General features: G+C 40.6%; 1 protein-coding gene across 1 annotated transcript in view; it reads left to right on the forward strand.

Annotated features, from left to right (window-relative positions):
- The first annotated feature begins 717 nt into the window (after positions 1-717).
- LOC127446483 (uncharacterized) overlaps positions 718-17126 on the forward strand; it is a 111064-nt gene continuing 94655 nt past the window's right edge. The window contains exon 1 of the mRNA XM_051707450.1: positions 718-855. Coding sequence (XP_051563410.1) covers positions 853-855 — 3 coding nt within the window. The 5' untranslated portion in view covers positions 718-852. The remainder of the gene's footprint in view (positions 856-17126) is intronic.

The following is a 17126-nucleotide window of genomic DNA, read 5'->3' on the forward strand; positions in this document are numbered from 1 at the left end:
TAATACCACTTCCAGCAGCAACCTTAGTTTCCCTAAGGTCTCCCATCCAGATACCAGCCTGGCTCAACGCTGCTTAGCATTAATGGTCATTCAGGCAAGAGCTGCAGGCTAATATGGCTCAATACTTCATTGAATGGCCAATTTTACATTTTCAAGATACAAAATACTGTCTTTTATTTTGATATTTTTTTCTACACAGTACTTGGTATTTTATTTTGATACATTTAAACTGAGGTATTTTTATTTAAAATACATTTACATGTTTTTGTGCCCATCACTGCACATGGTATAGGCTATATGTGCTGATTTACATGGACAAAATTAGCCACCTTTTTGTAGAATTCAGTTTGCTGCATCCGAAAATGTAGGCAGCTGATTTTGCTACCTTGCTGCCTAATCAGTTAATGGCTTAACTGACAGCTGTTTTGAAAGAATGGAACTCTTAAGGAAACTGGTCTCCGAACAGTTTGAAAAGTACCTTATTTTCATCCTGCCTCCATACACAGCCTCCGAAGGCAGCATTTTCCTGTTTTCGGACGCAACAATTCGGAGTATGCTGGGAAGGGGCTTCAGATTGGGGGCGGGGTCTAGAACTGTTTGAGTGACTGGCGCGCAGGCAATGCGTGAGGGAGGGGCAGAGAATACAAGGGCGGTCTCTCCCTCGATCTGTTGCAGTGTGTGCCAGTGTGTCGGAGACCTGCAGTTAGGAAGGGTTGCCGAGCAACACACGAACTTGCCCACTCAGCACACGTGAACGCACACACGCGCTCAGCCGTTACACGGGACGTCGCAGGACTCGCTGGAAAATGAACCTAGTGGAGCAAAGTGTAGTAAGGACCACCAGCTTGCAGCATGGTGAGTAGAGAGAGAGGGTGCGGGAGTTTAGAGGAGAGTTTGGATGGCAGTGCTGAGGTGCTAATGGCTTTACCTTACGGGGGTTCAAACGGGAGAGGGTTGTTACTGTTTTTACTGTAGAGACTTGCTGCTGCTGATTCACTGTACATCTGTGAGAATGAGTGTGCTAGAAATGTTTAATTGAAGTAGTGTTTACAGTTATGTAGTTTACTGGTTACTTGTGTATGTGAGTGTGTATTTTCATGTAAACAAGTCCAGTAATTGCTCTTTGTGTGAGTAGTGGTCAGTGTATGTGTGTTTGTGGACTTTGCTGTCCTTGAGGCATGTAAAGCAGCAAAAGGGAGTGAAACGGTGGATCCAGCATAAATGAGCTCCACTGAGAGCTGGTTATGTGCTGGTGTTTTTATGTATGTTTCATAGAGCAGCTAGTTTGAATGTGCCTGTGTGTGACTCTCCTTGAGTATCTGGGTGTTCCTAATGTGTGTGTGTGAGGGCATGTCATGCCAGCTGTTCTCTGCCTTACACTCATCTCCTTTACATCTCAGTGAGGCTATAAAGAGGTCAATCATGCAGAGAGGAAGGGAAGTATGTTTGTGTGTGCAAAACACTCTTGGTCTTTCACTGCCCTAAAGGTGACGGCTCCCTTAAAGGCATGAAATGAAGTGGAAATGGAACGCAAACGAAAAGAAGAGAGCAATATCTTTTCATCTGAAACCATACCATCTCTCTTTTTCTCTCTCTGCCTTCCAGCTGGGTTAGAGAACGTGTGGATTCAATTTAGTCTTCTATGTTTGAGTTAGCCTGAGTTGATGTTGAAAATAGGCCCAGAATGATAGAATTGAGGAAAGAACGAGAGGCATGAGTAAAGCGCAGGTTGCCCTGTGCTACATCTGTTATCTGAACCACAAACACTTGTAGTTCAAACCCTTGATGGGGCACTTCCTCTGACCTGAAGCATGTCAGTCCTTGAGCAGTAATGGTGCTGGGCCTGTACTACGAGTAAAGCAATCGTTCCGTTGTAATTGAGTGAGCTGGGTACAATTTGCAAAGTCAATCTAAACATCCAATTTCATAACCTCTAAACACAGGGCTGCATATGGTTCAGTTTTTCAGCCCTGGCTCCATGATCTGTAGCTCACAATAGCTTCAGAGGTAACTGGAAACAAATGCTTTTAAAAGCCAGAAAGCCCCCAAACGGTCCCACTCACCCACGTTGCTGTTTGTCAAGATGTCAGAGCCCTAATTTAGGTGCATTTGTAGTTTAATATACCTTCATTGCTGTTTTGTGTCTCAGGGCAGTTTGGCAGTGAGTCGATCTTTAATTCAATCCACCTTGCTTTAGAGACAATAGTTCATGGGTCAATGGGTTACCTAGAAGCTGTGTTTGAAAAGCGGGTTTATTTAGATGCTGGGGTGTGCGCGAGTGTTTACTGAGTGGAGAGGTCTGAGTTTTGTCTGTATCTTTTTTTCAGGTAGAGGGCTGTTCCTTCCTTGAGGTCTATCTGATGTGTTAAATTTTAACCCTTCAGAGTAAAGCTGATGAGATTTCATGACTCTTGACTGAAGAATTTCACTCGTCGAGTATAAAGGGGTTTCATCATGAGAAATGCATAAACGTTTTTTAGACTAGTCTTACTAGTTAGTTGTCTAAAATTTTGGTCTTAACTTTTTCAGTCAGTTGCTTAAAAACTTCTAATTTTAGACCAAAATGTTAGACAGCACACCCCTAAGCTGTGTCCCAAATGATACACTATGCACTTGCAAAATGTACTGTGCACTCAGCCATGTAGTGTTTGAATTTTCAAAGTGTAGTATCGTCCCAAATGGAACACGGAACTTTTTTTTTTTTTTTTTACTACACTGAAGCGTTCGCTGTTTAACAGCTGATGGAAGTGACATTTCAAACCCAAGCATTGTGTTGCTGCTAGCTTTAGCACGCTATCCACCCTCAGTTCAACACCTATATTTCAATAATATACATATCCACACAGCATGGTATGAGGGTAAAGCGATTAACTCACTTTTGCTGTCTTCACAAATGTTTCGCTAGTTGCCATATTCTCCATTATTTACAGTTGTTTTGCCAGATCACCATTGCTGCCGGTAACTCCGCCCCTTCCACTATCTATGGTAAGCCGCGAGCGCTGAGTGCACGAAGTGTCCAACATTCCACACTCCGTTTTGACGGTTGAAAAACTGCATCATCCTGGTACTTGTAGTACACTTCTTTTTGTTGCATTTTCAGTGTAAACATACTACTCGCACTACTTACACTTCAAAATGACGTAAAATAGTGCAGACAGGTTTGGGACACACCTCTAGGCTAACTTTAGTTTACATTCCATGTTGCCATGGAAAATAACAGCTGAGCCAGTGGGGGCTTCAGTTGAGGGATAGCAGGGGCTTCAGTAGAGACTTTGTAGAAGACTTTGACTTCTAAGATGGTAACAAATTATTTTGTTTTTATTATTTGGGTTAAAATCACTAAATTTGTTCATTAGAATCAATTTTGAAGCATTGTATTCCTCTAAGCAAATATTTTCAGCGAATGAAAACTGAGCACAGACGGCCATTTTTTTTTTTTTTTTTTAAGTCGTTCGGTGTCTTGCTTTTTCCATAAAGCAATGTGAATTGGACTGTCTTACTAAAGACAACTATGAGCTTGTTTTATGCAACAGGCTTACTGGCTTAACATACTTTGGGGACAAAATAAATCTAAATCTGACACAACCTCCGTTTGGAGACATCAGGTGACGTCCTTAAAGTAAATTGTCAATTTAATGTGTTAATTTGGTACATAACAATTTGGTGGAAGACAACAGTGTCCTAAAAGCCCTGTCCTGCTCCATCTGACACATGTGTACAGCATTGACATGTCCTTAGAAAAGCCCTTATAGTCTACAAGTCTATCTCGGACAAATTTATGAATTAAATTCAAAAAAGGATTGCTGTGGTCTTTAAGTAATGATAGGCCTATGTTTAAAGGAATAGTTCACCCAAAAATGAAAATTCTCTCATCATTTACTCATGCCATCCCAGATGTGGATGACTTTCTTTCTTCTGCAGAACACATGAAGATTTTTAGAAGAATATTTCAGCTCTGTAGGTTCATACAATACAAGTTAATGGGTGCCAAAATGTATAAGCTTCAAAAGCACATAAAGCCAGTATAAAAGTAATCCATAAGACTCCAGTGGTTAAATCCATATCTTCAGAAGTGAAATGATAGGTGTGGGTGAGAAACAGATCAATATTTAAGATCTTTTTTTACTATATATTCTCCACTTCAGGGCTCTATGCTAACTTTTTTCCCAAGGAGTACATACGCTCCTAAATGAAAAAATGTAGGAGCACAGTGAAAAATGTAACAGTTTATTAACAAACAATTTATTACATACATATTTATACTGTGAGTGTGTGTGCGCGTGTACTAAGGGACACACATCTGTGGAACAGCACATACCACCAAAATCACACATTGACCCATGCCTACTAGATGCAAAGGATATCAGTTGTCCAGCTGCTTTTGTATGTTGGCCGTCTGGCACGCTTATAGGTCAGCCAGCGGTCCACGGCAGGCGTGGGATCGACTCCTCGACAGAAGGCCCTGCCAGGCTGATCCTCATCAGGTCTTCGGTAGTGGAGACCCCAAGGCAGCTTCTTGTCAAATTCATTAATCCGGTTCTGCACAGAGAAGTCCCACTCACACTGAGTGGCTGAAATGGGCAGCACCAGCATAAGCTGCACCAACTCCAGTATGTTCTAGGGAAAATATATCTTTCAATTTCATTTAAACTCTTACCATTAACTTATCAAAACCAACCATGGAAGGATACCATACATAACCAGTCAGGACTGTTAGTCTACCTTGTAATCATGCCTGTAAGGGTCCTTTGTCAACATGGTCTCCCACAGGCCACTGTAGGACTTGTCCTTAAAATTGTGGCTGACCAGGATTTTCAGCCCCTGCCACTCATCCTGGATTGCAGCCATGTTGCACCCCGATCTGCAGGATTGAACAGAGCAAGTGAGTTTACAAATATGCAAACATAACATTGTCTCATATGGCAATGCAGTGTAAAATAAATTCGTACCTCTTTAGAGGCTCCTTGAAATGCCTAATCAGGTTTGCCACACCATCATCGCCAAAGGTGAGAAGGCTGGCCTGGTCTTCTGGCCATGTGTCAGGGTTTAGCACTCTGAAAGACTCCACTGGGGTCTGGACACCCTCATCCTTCAGCAAATCACCAAACCTGGCTTTGAGATCATCCACGCCGATGTTGATGGCCGCCTCCATGTGCTGCTTCAGCTGGGGATTGGTGAGGTCCGTGAAGCCTTTCAGATTCCCCTTCAGTGTTATTCCCTTTAACAGAAATAACACACGCACACAGAGACACACACACCAACACGCAATGAAATGTCTGGCCATTTTTCTGTCTCCCATATAAAAAAAATTTAAAGACTTCTCCACTGCATTTCCCTCCTTATCCTCAAATCGTTCTATTGGGCAACGAATACATTGATTCTCACACTGAGAATCTGTCTTAATCATCGATTTTAATTATTGATTTCTCTTACATCCTAACAAGCTCTCATCCTAACACACCTGGAATCTCTTCTCATCACCCTGCTGCTGAGCAAGCATGGTCTGGATCTTCTCCAGCATGCCTCCTGCCTTTGCCCTAAGCTTTAGTGCTTCCAGTCTGGTCACTGTCTTCCTCAACTCTGATGTGGCTTGGGGAGGATCAGGTCATTCCTTTGCAGGGTGAGGCTAAGTGAGGATAGCTCCTCAGACATGTCTGAGAGAAAATGACAGAATACATAAAAGAGTGCATTCTCCATTTCCCGCTTTATATGTTAAGTAGTGAGAAAATAAACTGTCACCTGTCAATTACTTGATTCTGAAAGTTCATTTGAGTCTTGAATCTATTTTTTAAAACTAGTGTGGTATTACATTTCCTGTGTAAAACTGACCTTCTTTGTCCGCCCTTGAACTTCCGCTGTTGTTGATGCTATGGCCAGGTGCTCCATGTTCCTGCAGAACAACGGAGTACTGGCCTTCGTCAGTGGTAAGGTCCTTGTCTTGTGCATGCCGTAGGAACACTTTGAGGGCTCTGTGGACATGGGGGATCCAGCGAGTTCCCTTGCCGCTAGACGGTGTGCAAATATTGACACCGAGCTCTTGCCCGAGAACATAGAGCTCTCATTTGGATTTTCCGCTGAAGTGATACGTCCTCCATATCAGATTCAGAAGATTGTACACGACAGACACCTTTGGCTCTTTCTTCTGAATGGTCAGTATTGCCAGCTCTAGTCTGTGAAAGTCAGAACAGAATATTCCAAACAATTTACCATCTCCACCCCCCCCCCGTCTCTTGTGCCAACAGAAAACAATAATTCTGTGGTAATTACCATTCCAGCACTTAGTGCATGCACACACACACACACACACACACACAGTATTGTTTAACAATCTCTGCTAGCAAATAAAACTAAATCATAGAGAATTTATTAGTTACAAACCTATGTGGCATACAGTGGATTGGGATTATATGCCCCCCTGCCTCTCTCTGCAGGTGGGCAATCACTCCCTCATGGTGGCCCATGTTCACAGAGGCACCATCTGCCCAGAAGGAGATGCACTTCTTCATCCATGACCCTCCATCCTTCTCTGGGCAAACAGCACGAAATGTGGCCTTGGTGGCATCCAAAATACCTTGAATGACAACACAAAAAAACAATTATACAAAAGTATTTCTGACAAACTAAATTATCTCCATTATGAATAATGATTAAACTTTACACAAGAATAAAGCCTATAAAGAGGAACAACTTTCCAATGGCATGGGAGTGCTCAAGGGTCTGTTGTCCGACCAGGAGATTGACTGACTTCCCATCCTCCAACAAGCGTACGTAGACAATCTCTCGTTCAGTGTTGGATATATCAGTGTCTCCGTCTATTAGAACGGCAAGATATTTCGCGGCTTTCAGCTTCGCTGACAGGCTCTCTCTCATAATGTCAGCAATTTGACTGATCATCTCTGCACATCTTACATCATTGTCATATGTGGGATTAATGTCAACTCCGTTTTTGTGGTGGAGTCTGATAAGCAACCCAAATTTGATGAAAGGTTCTTCTTCTTTCGCAATGAAGTATGCAGTGTTTATCTTTATTTTCAGCTGCCTCCTCTTCTCCTCCTCAGACAGCAGCACTTGCCTCCTCAAGGCTGCTGACACCGTGCCTGATGGTTTCTCCTGTCTCAACAGGTACAGATCTCTGCACTGGATATGCCGCCACGAAATGTTATGCTTCGCTATCTCTTTTCAGATGCGGGTTTCCTGACACGAAGGACGAGTTGCCCGCCTGTTTCTGCACTCTACAATAAATGCAGAACATGACGTTGTTTTCGAACTCTAGCCATGGGAACATTTTGAGCCAATTCGCATTGAATCTATATGTTCTCCCTCCACCGGCTACAGTGGACGTTGAAGTGACAGCGGGGGTCACGGTAGCTTCGCTAACGTTGTTCTCAGCATCCCTAATGTTAGCCGCCATGTCAACGTTAGCCGCCTCAGGTAAACCTTGTGAAGAGACTTCATTAGTTGAAACTTGCGAATCCCCCTCGCCGGATTCCTCTTTCTCCTCGTCTCTTTTTCGCTTAAAATAAAATTGAATGGGCTTCATTTTCGGCGATGTCTGCACGTTAACTTATAGCCTATACCGATACTTTTTTCCAGTGTTGTTCACCTTTCTCTCTCTGACTGGACTGTGTCATCACAGAAAACTGTACTCTGGTTGGCGCATGCCGCTTGTGGAATGTTGGTCTTGTAATTGATTAATCGCACACTGTGCTCGTAAATAATTTTTCCGGTTCACACATCTATTTTTAGGGGCAAATGTGAGTGAAATACTCGCACTGTAGAGCCCTGCATTTACACACTCGCATTCTTCTTCTTTTGTTTTTGGCGATTTGCTTTCTTTGTGCATATCGCCACCTACTGGGCAGGGAGGAGAAAAAAGTCGGAAAAAAAAATGTAAATATTGATCTGTTTCTCACCCACACCTATCATATAGATTCTGAATATATAGATTTAACCACTTGTGTCTTGGATTACTTTTATGATGACTTTGTGTTTTTTGAGTTTCAAAATTTTGGTAACCTTTCACTTGCATTGTATGGACCTACAGAGCTGAAATATTCTTCTAAAAATCTTTGTTTGTGTTCAGCAGAAGAAGGTCAAACACATCTGGGATGACATGAGGGTGAGAAAATGATGAGAATGTTTTTTTTTTTTTGGTTGAACCATTCATTTAATGATGTTGAAATATAATATATTGCTTTCTGAAGCAACTTTTTGTATTGTCTAGGCTAATCAATGCTTTACTCATCTGCCTCAATGTATCTGAATTATTATATTTGGATTTGATTTTTATATGGGGACCTTTCTCTGCAAATATTGATATGCGATTAATTTCATCATTTCATTAATTAATCAGCATATCATGTAGGCCTAATTCATTCCATACATTTTTTTTTTTAAATCAATTCTAAAATTCTAGTTTTATTTTATTTTAAATGTGCAAGCTTAATGCAAGTCGTCTATGGTGTCTTCATTTTAATGGCTAGGTAAACGTGTGTGTGTGTGTGTGTTAGAGAGAGAGAGATGGCGAGGCAGATCTCGTGGCAGGCTGCTCTTGTTATTGCTGATGTAGAGGAATGCTCTCGATACCTCTCCTGTTCAGAACTGTTCCATATGAATATAAAACGTGATCACAACATTCTCTTTATCTCGCTCTATTTCTATTCCTGTCTGTTATGCTCGATATGAATATTCCTACCACTTTCATTACTGAAGTAAACAATATGTCGTATTAGTACTCGGAATGTGCTGTTTGTTAACAGTCAGCCCCATACTAACCCTGTTACCCCTGTGTGTTATTAACACAGTCACATGTTGGAGGATGGGTAAGATAGGTCCTATCATTGATGTCACATGAATTGTACGGGAGGCATTGAGAAGTCTCCTAATCATCAATGCAATACTGATGCTAATAGGCAACAGGTCACTCAGGAGTTATGGTCTGTGTGGATCAACCAATTTATCTTCATCTGACCAAACAATTGACCCTGTGATGATGTAGCACAGATAGATCCTCCAGCACTGATGTTGGCTTAGCTTTGAATACTTTTTTTGCATGAGCTTTACCAGATGTCTAAGTAAAAGGAAAGCAGTGTCAGAGAGTGGCACCGTGTGACGGAGAGAGTTGAGAGGTATTAACTAAAGGGTTAATTTTGTCCTACATGTCTGTAAATCTTTGTGACAACCATAACCTACAGATAAAACTCAAAACATGTGGACTTGGAGAAGCAGAGAGGGGTGTACACTATCCACTACAAAGAAGTAGGGCTATCTTAAAGGTGCACTCAGTAATTTTTCCCCCATTTAAAACTTTTTACTCCTAAATAAATGAATTCTAATTTTGAAACATATGCATAAAATCATGACCACCACATGAAATGAGGACTCTAGTCATATCAGTAACCTTATAAAAGCTGTTTTATTCTACATGGGGCAGGGGCGCCCTCATGGGGGCTGACATTTTAGGATCACATGAATACCACAGCAGAATACCACTTGCTTAATCTCAGTAACCGCCCTGTTGTTGGACACCTTCACTCTTGGATTTAAGTAATAATGGCTGATTGTGAATAGTGAATTTCTACAATGGCATCTGTAACTGAAAACTATTAATTTTGAATGGTGCTGCATCCACACCACTAGGTGTCACTGTAAGTCCAAGATGACACGAGCAAAAAGTTACTGCGTGTACCTTATAATTTAAACATCTCCTTTTTGTGTTTTACATAAAGTCAGATGGGGTTGGAATGAAATGAGGGTGAGTAAATTATGACAGATTTTTTTTTTTTTTTTTCAATTTCTTTTCCGTTACAATTCAACTTAAGCATGGCTCAGTCCTTTCTCCATATGTTTTTAACCTTGTGTAAATTGTCATGTGAACATTTAGCTTTATGCTAAGCTAAAATACTATTTCTGGCACCTGTTACCAGGCACAATACATTTTTTCTATCAAGATCACTTTTTTCTGCAGTAGTTTTGATATTAGGGCAAAGATGTACAGCAAAAAATCTTATTCTTGATGAAAATGTAAAAATATCTAAGAAACCTTTAAACAAGAGAATTTTATTGTTTTAGAAGCCACACTGCATAAGCTATTTAGGCTTTTTTTTTTTTTCAGAGGAAGTATTTTTTATATAAGTGTATTTTGTCTTACAGTACTGGCAGATTTTTTTCACTTGATATGAACTTGTTTGTAGTCAAAACAAATGAAATAAATCCTGAGTATTTAGATTACATTACTGACCTTGAGTAATCTAACAGAATATGTTACAAATTACATTTTAATCTGTTGTGGAATAAGTTTCAAAAGTAACCCTCCCGACCCTGACTAACAGCAGATAAAGGATATCTGAAGCATTACAAATGCATTACAAAGCGTGAGGAAACAACATACTGCTATAGATTCAACATGCTGTTGTTTTGGGAGTTCTTTATGCTTTTGAATGTGCTGTCAGACTCTTTGGGTCTCTCTCTTTTAGTGTGCTGTGTGCCATTGCATTATACAGGAAAGAAAACCTCTCTGCGTGTGTGAATGGTCCATTTGAAGAGGAAAACGCAAAAAGGAGTTCCAGGTCCACACACACACACACATGCTTTATTTACAATGTGTAAACACTTTTGTTTCTGTAAATTCCCTGCTACCCTATTACACATGGGACATATTTTAGCAGGGCTGAAAGAGCTGTATCCATGACCATTATAATAGCATTGGCCACTCCTGAAAGACTGTCAGGCAGCAAGTTGGGAAAGTCTTCTGAAACTGAAATGTGCTCATATTACTCAGTCTGACCTGAAATATGAAAATCTTGCTTAGAAAGTTGTTAAAATGGTTTTAAAAGCTACTTGTGATACAGATTAACCAAAACTCTTAACATTTGCCCATGGACAGAGACTGTAAATTAAAAACAGAATTGCGCTCCGAAGCACAACAAATCCAAGTTCAACTTTGTTTTCAAGTCTACATTCCAAAGATAGATAAAGGGTAACTGAATGTCCTAGACATAGCTAGCTATACCATATTATCATGAGATGTCCTGATGTTCTTTACAGTTGGTACCATGTTCATGTGCCAAAGTCAAACATAGAAACACCCTCAAATGTATGTAACCTCTTCCACATGACTTTACGCTGTCACATCCTGCTGAGTTCAGCCCTAGACAGCGTCGCCACTCAACCAAACTCTTAGCCAATGGAGTCTCGCATCACAATAGAAGAGACGATGACTCAAGCCATCAGTGGCAGAGGGCCAAAAGTCAATGTTTTTTTTGTGTGTAGCTCATGAATAGGCTTGATCTCAATGCAGCGGCTCTGAATTTGTACACCGTTCTGGAGGTTAACCCCAAAGACCCAAGCACTTAGGATTTTGAGTTGTGTATTTGACTGATTTTGTGCCAATGGCTTTAGATAGAGTCCCATCTACAGGTTTTGATTTCAGGGGAAGGCTGATTAAAATTAGATGGGATTATTTTAAGGAATACTTGCAGCTAAAAACTGCCGGCCCCTGTAATTCTGGTCTCCGTGTGCATTTCATTTGAGCATGTATTGTTTAGCCACTGCCACTCAGCCGTGTCTCATCCATATTCCCTCATGCATTTATAAGAGATTATCATCATCGGAGATTATAACATCACTATCCCTCATCACAAACTGCAACTGTAACTATTCACTGTAACCTCAAATTTGGCTTTTTTAAGAAAAGGAGGAACGAGTCGAAATACATTTTTGTGGTAATCAACATTATGCCACAAATGCTGTCGATTGAGCTTAACTTGTATTGAACCCAGAATAATCCTTTAAGTGATTTTAAGACTTGGAGCAACCAAGTTTTCTTTATTAATTTTCATTCTGAGGCATGTGTTAGCAAATTAAGACAAACACAGAAAGGTGTACATCTATCGGTCACACTCAAACTAAGTGAAAGCTTTAATGAATGACTGTAGGCCCCCAAATGGCTCTTATGATGCACATGTGATTGTTTTTAGCTGACAGCTGTAGCGAGACGGGGCCTCTTAGGAGTCTTGGTTTCATGGTACACTGTTTACAGCCTGACGCCAGTGCAGTGGCAGTGTGAATCAGATTGAACACTGGCCTGACGCCTGTGGATCAGCATGTGGGCCGTCTCTCTTTAAGCATTCAGTGAATGACTGTCATGATCTCAGAACATTTTTCATCAGCACTCATTTGAGGTTTGTAATGTACTCTGCAAATTTAGGGAATAAATGAACATTCCAGGTTCAATATATGTTAAGCTCAACAGACTGCATTTGTGGCATAATGTTGATTACCATAAACATTTTGGCACCCCCCCTTTTTTTTGGAATGCCAAATTCCCAACGTGCTTTTAAGTCCTTGTGGTCGCGTAGTGATTCGCCTCAGTCCGGGTGGCAGAGGACGAATCCAAGTTGCCTCCGCATTTGAGACAGTCATCTTATCATATGGCTTGTTGAGCACGTTGCCGCGGAGATGTGTGGAGGTTTCATGCCATCCACCGTGGCAACTACGCCCAAATCACTACGCACCCCACCGAGAACAAACCACATTATAGCGATCACGAGGAGGTTACACCATGTGACTCTACCCTCCCTAGCAACCGGGCCAATTTGGTTGCTTATGAGACCTGGCTGGAGTCACTCATCATGCCCTGGGATTCAAACTAGCGAACTCCAGGGGTGGTAGCCAGCGTCTTTACCACTGAGCTACCCAGGCCCCTGGCACCCCTTTTCTTAAAAAAAAAAAAAAAAAGAAAGAAAGAAGCAAAAATAGACGTTACAGTGAGGCACTTATAATGTAATTGAATGGGGCCAATTTTTGGAGGGTTTAAAGGTAGAAATGTGAAGCTTGTCATTTTATTCACGCACTTTAATCTTCATTAAAACGTGTATTATTTGAACTGTTACGTTGTTTAAATCAAGGCTTTTATGGTTGTTTTAGGGTCACAGCATTACGTGGTCATGGCAAAGAAGTTGTAAGTATAACTTGGATATAATTTTACACTGAAAATGTCAGTAAGTGATTTTATCACACTAAAATCATGTTAAAGCTGCACTAGGTAACTTTGTGCTCTCTAGCAAAATCTGTAGTTGAAATTTAAAATTGCAAACAATTTGCGGAAGAACACGTTACGTTCATCGTGTTTCAACACTGCTCCTTTGGCGGATGAATCTCATGATTTCAGGTTACCTTGACATCGCCTGTGTGTGATCATGACTGGGAGAAATTCAGAGCCGGAGTCATAATGTACTATTTTCATGTTGATATTATTATGTTATACGATTAAATATTTAAAAATGAAATATTACTTGCTTTGATGAAGATAAACAACACTTTTAAGCCCTATTCGGATGGACTAGTTTTCCCTGAGGAGGTCAGGGAAATTCCTGTTTCACATTCATACTTTGTGATTTTCATCCCGTTTAAATCTGCCAAGTTTGTGTTTTTCTCTCACAACCTCTGTAAAAAAAAAAAAAAATTACAGAGCAAATTACCTACTGTTTTTCGGCTAACTCAAGGGTACTCTGAGTAGGGTTGCTCCTATACCAAAATTTTGACTTCGGTACGATACCAGCCCTGGTAACTCGGTATCAACACTAACTCGATACTTAGGCAACAAATAAAAGAACCTCAGATTTTTGATGAAAATACACAGAAAATTACTTGTCTAAAAGAACTGCATGAAGTCTTAAATTATGCTTTTAATTTTTATGGATTCCATGTTAAATGTTTTAATTAAATGTTATGATCAAATTGTGTTGAATCAAATACATACGTAAAGCTTTAATCAAATGAAAATATAATACTTTTCAACTAATATATATATATAATTTTTGGTAAAAAAGATGCACAATAGAGCTTTACAGTATTAATGAATACATTAAATGGAAATATTCTGATTATCTGAGGCAAAAGGCTGCCATGGCTGAATCACAACATGCTGATATTCATACGTGCTTATGTGATATTGCTTACAGATAATAATCTAATAATATAACCATTTAATATTATATTATTGTTACTATGAGTATTATTGTGACTGGTTTGAATATTACACTTTTATTCAGTAGTAATATTTTTCTGTCGTAATGTCTTCAGTTTTTACGCAGTCAGTTGAATAGAGCTCTCATTTCAGCCAGACTTTTATTTTGAAAGATTTTTGAAGTTCTTCCTTTTTGTGAAAAGTTAATTATATCAAAATATACACTCAACACACAGCTCTGCAGATGGATACTTTTGGACTCACTGCATGAAAATCAAGCATTAGTAGTGTGTGTTGCATTTGTTTATATGTGTGTGTGTGTGTGTGTGTGTGTGTGTGTGTGTGTGAAGGAGGTGACAGGGCAGAGAGGCGCCTCTTATTCATACTGTGGCGTGCAGTGCATTTGACTGTATATTATTTCATTAAATGTCATCCTTCTGCTGTTTAATGACTTGGCCATATAGAGGCTTTTTTTTAATTATTATTTTCAAATGGTCTTTGTTTTCATCTCTAAACTCTCACATTACATTACATTTTGCTAATGGCAGCATACTTTAATATGGTACCGAAATTAACAATATCATACCGTTTTAAATTTTTTGGTACTGCGATATTTCGTTAGTACCGGTATACCGCACAACCCTACCTCTGAGAAATATAATCCTGTCCGAATGCGAATGTCTGTGATTGCTGATATTGAATTTTCTCAACGCATCTCCTTGTGTATATTTGAGCTGTTGGGCGAAGGCAAATGGGCGGTCGACTTCGCTCAGCGTCAGGATTCAGAACCACTGGCAATGTTCTTCGGGACTGCGGCCGACCTGCTGCAGGATGGCATTCTTCAGCTCAGTGTACCTCAGGAGGTTGTCGACCGGGAGTTGTTGGGCCTCCCCGGTCAGCAGCGGTAGGAGGTGGACTGTCCATTGCGCCCGTGGCCATTCCAGAGCTTGGGCCGTGTGCTCGAAGAGCTCCAGAAAGGCCTCTAGCTCATCTTGCACCCACATCTTCACCAACATCACGTGGGGGTTCGCTGCTGCCGGGGTTGCGGCGTTTATTTCCCACTGCTTCAGAGTGCTTCACATATATTCCACTTTTCAGTGGTCACACTCAAATTGATGCTTTTTCAGCACAATACAGATTGCACTCAGGAACACTCTGCTACCTGCAGGTCTCCCTCTCTCTCTCTTTCAGTGGACTGGGCTGTCTTTTATCTCCCCTGATTCTCACTGTGAACATGGAAACAGTTATTAGTCACAATTCATCTCAGGTGAATGTCCTTACCGCTTTCTCCCCAGACGAGCGCTTGACCACGCCCTCACCTCCACAGTGCCTCACTGTAATGCAGATTTTTGCTTTTTTTTTTTTTTTTTTTTTTTAAAGAAAGGGAGGGACAAGTCGAAATTGAGCTTAAATTCTATTGAACCCAGAATATTCCTTTTTTAGAAAGTAAAGATTATTGCATAAATTTATATCAGCCTAGAAGGGACATACTATTATATAAAGTTATAACCCATGGTTTTCAAGCTTTCCTGTAGCTGAATTGACAGCGCATACTCTAACTCATTTTAGCAAGTGGGGAGGGATTCTTGATGTGTTTTAGGGCTTGAGTTGTTTGAACAGTTATGACTTGTGTGAGCATAAGGTTGATTTCCCTGTGTAATGTCTGAGCACTCTCATTTTCTGCCTCGCTCACACCAGGAATGTAATGATGAGCTCTGTTTTTGAACTTTGAAGCATTATATCAGATTTTTGTAATTTATCTGACTTGTTTTTAATCTTTGTTTAACTGAGACATATGTGTGAATCTTCTATAAACAAATTATGAAGTATCATCCCAAAATGTTATCCCTCTCCACAAAGATCCTGTCATAAATGAAAGACTGCTGACAGCCACAGTTGAATGTAGTTCCATAATTACTCATTCAGCTCATCTCTCTGAACCATTTTCCTGTTCTCTTAAGGAAAATAATCTCTCTGGGGATCAATTTTCATGGAAAAATGGCTATACATGTACCATTTGTCAAGTAAGTCAGTCGATAAATATTTCCTGAATGTGTTTTTCTTCTTGGTTACTATATTTGAGCAGTGGAAAGGTGTTCCAGGCAGGTTTGACCTTGTCAGTTATCTGAGTCAAGCCAGCAGTATTGGACGGTCCTTTGATGTGGTGACTTAGCATTCGGGGAGGTGTTGGGGAGCAACATCTGTGTCATCTTTTCAGGAAGTAGGTAGATCCAAAATATATCCCTATATCCGGAACCTTATTCTTATCAGCGTGTTTGAACTTACGGAGTGGGGAAATGTCTGTGAGGGGGTGGAGAAAGAGAGAGTCGGGGGTTGGGCGGGAGGTTTATAGGTCTCTTGTGTTATTCTAATTACCCACTTACCTGCCGCTACCGCATTTTGTCCAGCCAGAGTTTCCACCCACTAAACTTCTGTGCCACCCTCTCACACAATTGCATAGTCACCTGATCAGCTGGGACAGGACAAACAGTGGAAATGGAAATATTTGGTCTCTCTTTAGGGCTGAGGCTCTTTTCTCTTTTGCTGTCTCGCTCTAGTGGACAGCTGGTTTATTCTGTCACTTGTCCTGGGGTGAAAGTTCAGGTCCCCAGTGTTTTGCCCTGCCATACTGTCTCTCAAATGGTGTGTGTGTGTGTGTGTGTGTGTGTGTGTGTGTCCTGCAAGTGCACATTTGTGTTCCTCTAATCATGTCTCTTATTACCTTACACATCTGTTAGAGCTCAGCTGCAGTTTTACGTGAATAAAGTTCAAAGAACAAGGTCTCTTATTTCTCTCGATCACATTTACCCACATTTTTTCTGAATTATATTTTCTCTGCAGCAGTAGCGGTCAGTGCTTTTTAAAAGTTGGGAGGCACTGACTATTGTTTTTGGTACCAAAAATGTTGCTTCCAAAAGCTTCTCAAACTACTACTCAAACTGAAAAATTTCTTCATAAACGATTAACCAAACTCAAACCTGTTTTTGCAACAAATTTGTTCATATCCGATTATGAAGTCTGAAATAAGTCCCCGTTTCCACCTGTTATTAGGATGCATCTCGGGTGATCCGAACACATTTGGTCAGGAGAGACGCATTGCTGTTTACACCTGGTCGTCTTCTGTGACCATTTGTGATCGGATTTGGCGGGGAGGGAC

The sequence above is a fragment of the Myxocyprinus asiaticus genome, chromosome 1 (genome assembly GCF_019703515.2).
Source record: "Myxocyprinus asiaticus isolate MX2 ecotype Aquarium Trade chromosome 1, UBuf_Myxa_2, whole genome shotgun sequence".
Lineage (NCBI taxonomy): Eukaryota > Metazoa > Chordata > Actinopteri > Cypriniformes > Catostomidae > Myxocyprinus > Myxocyprinus asiaticus.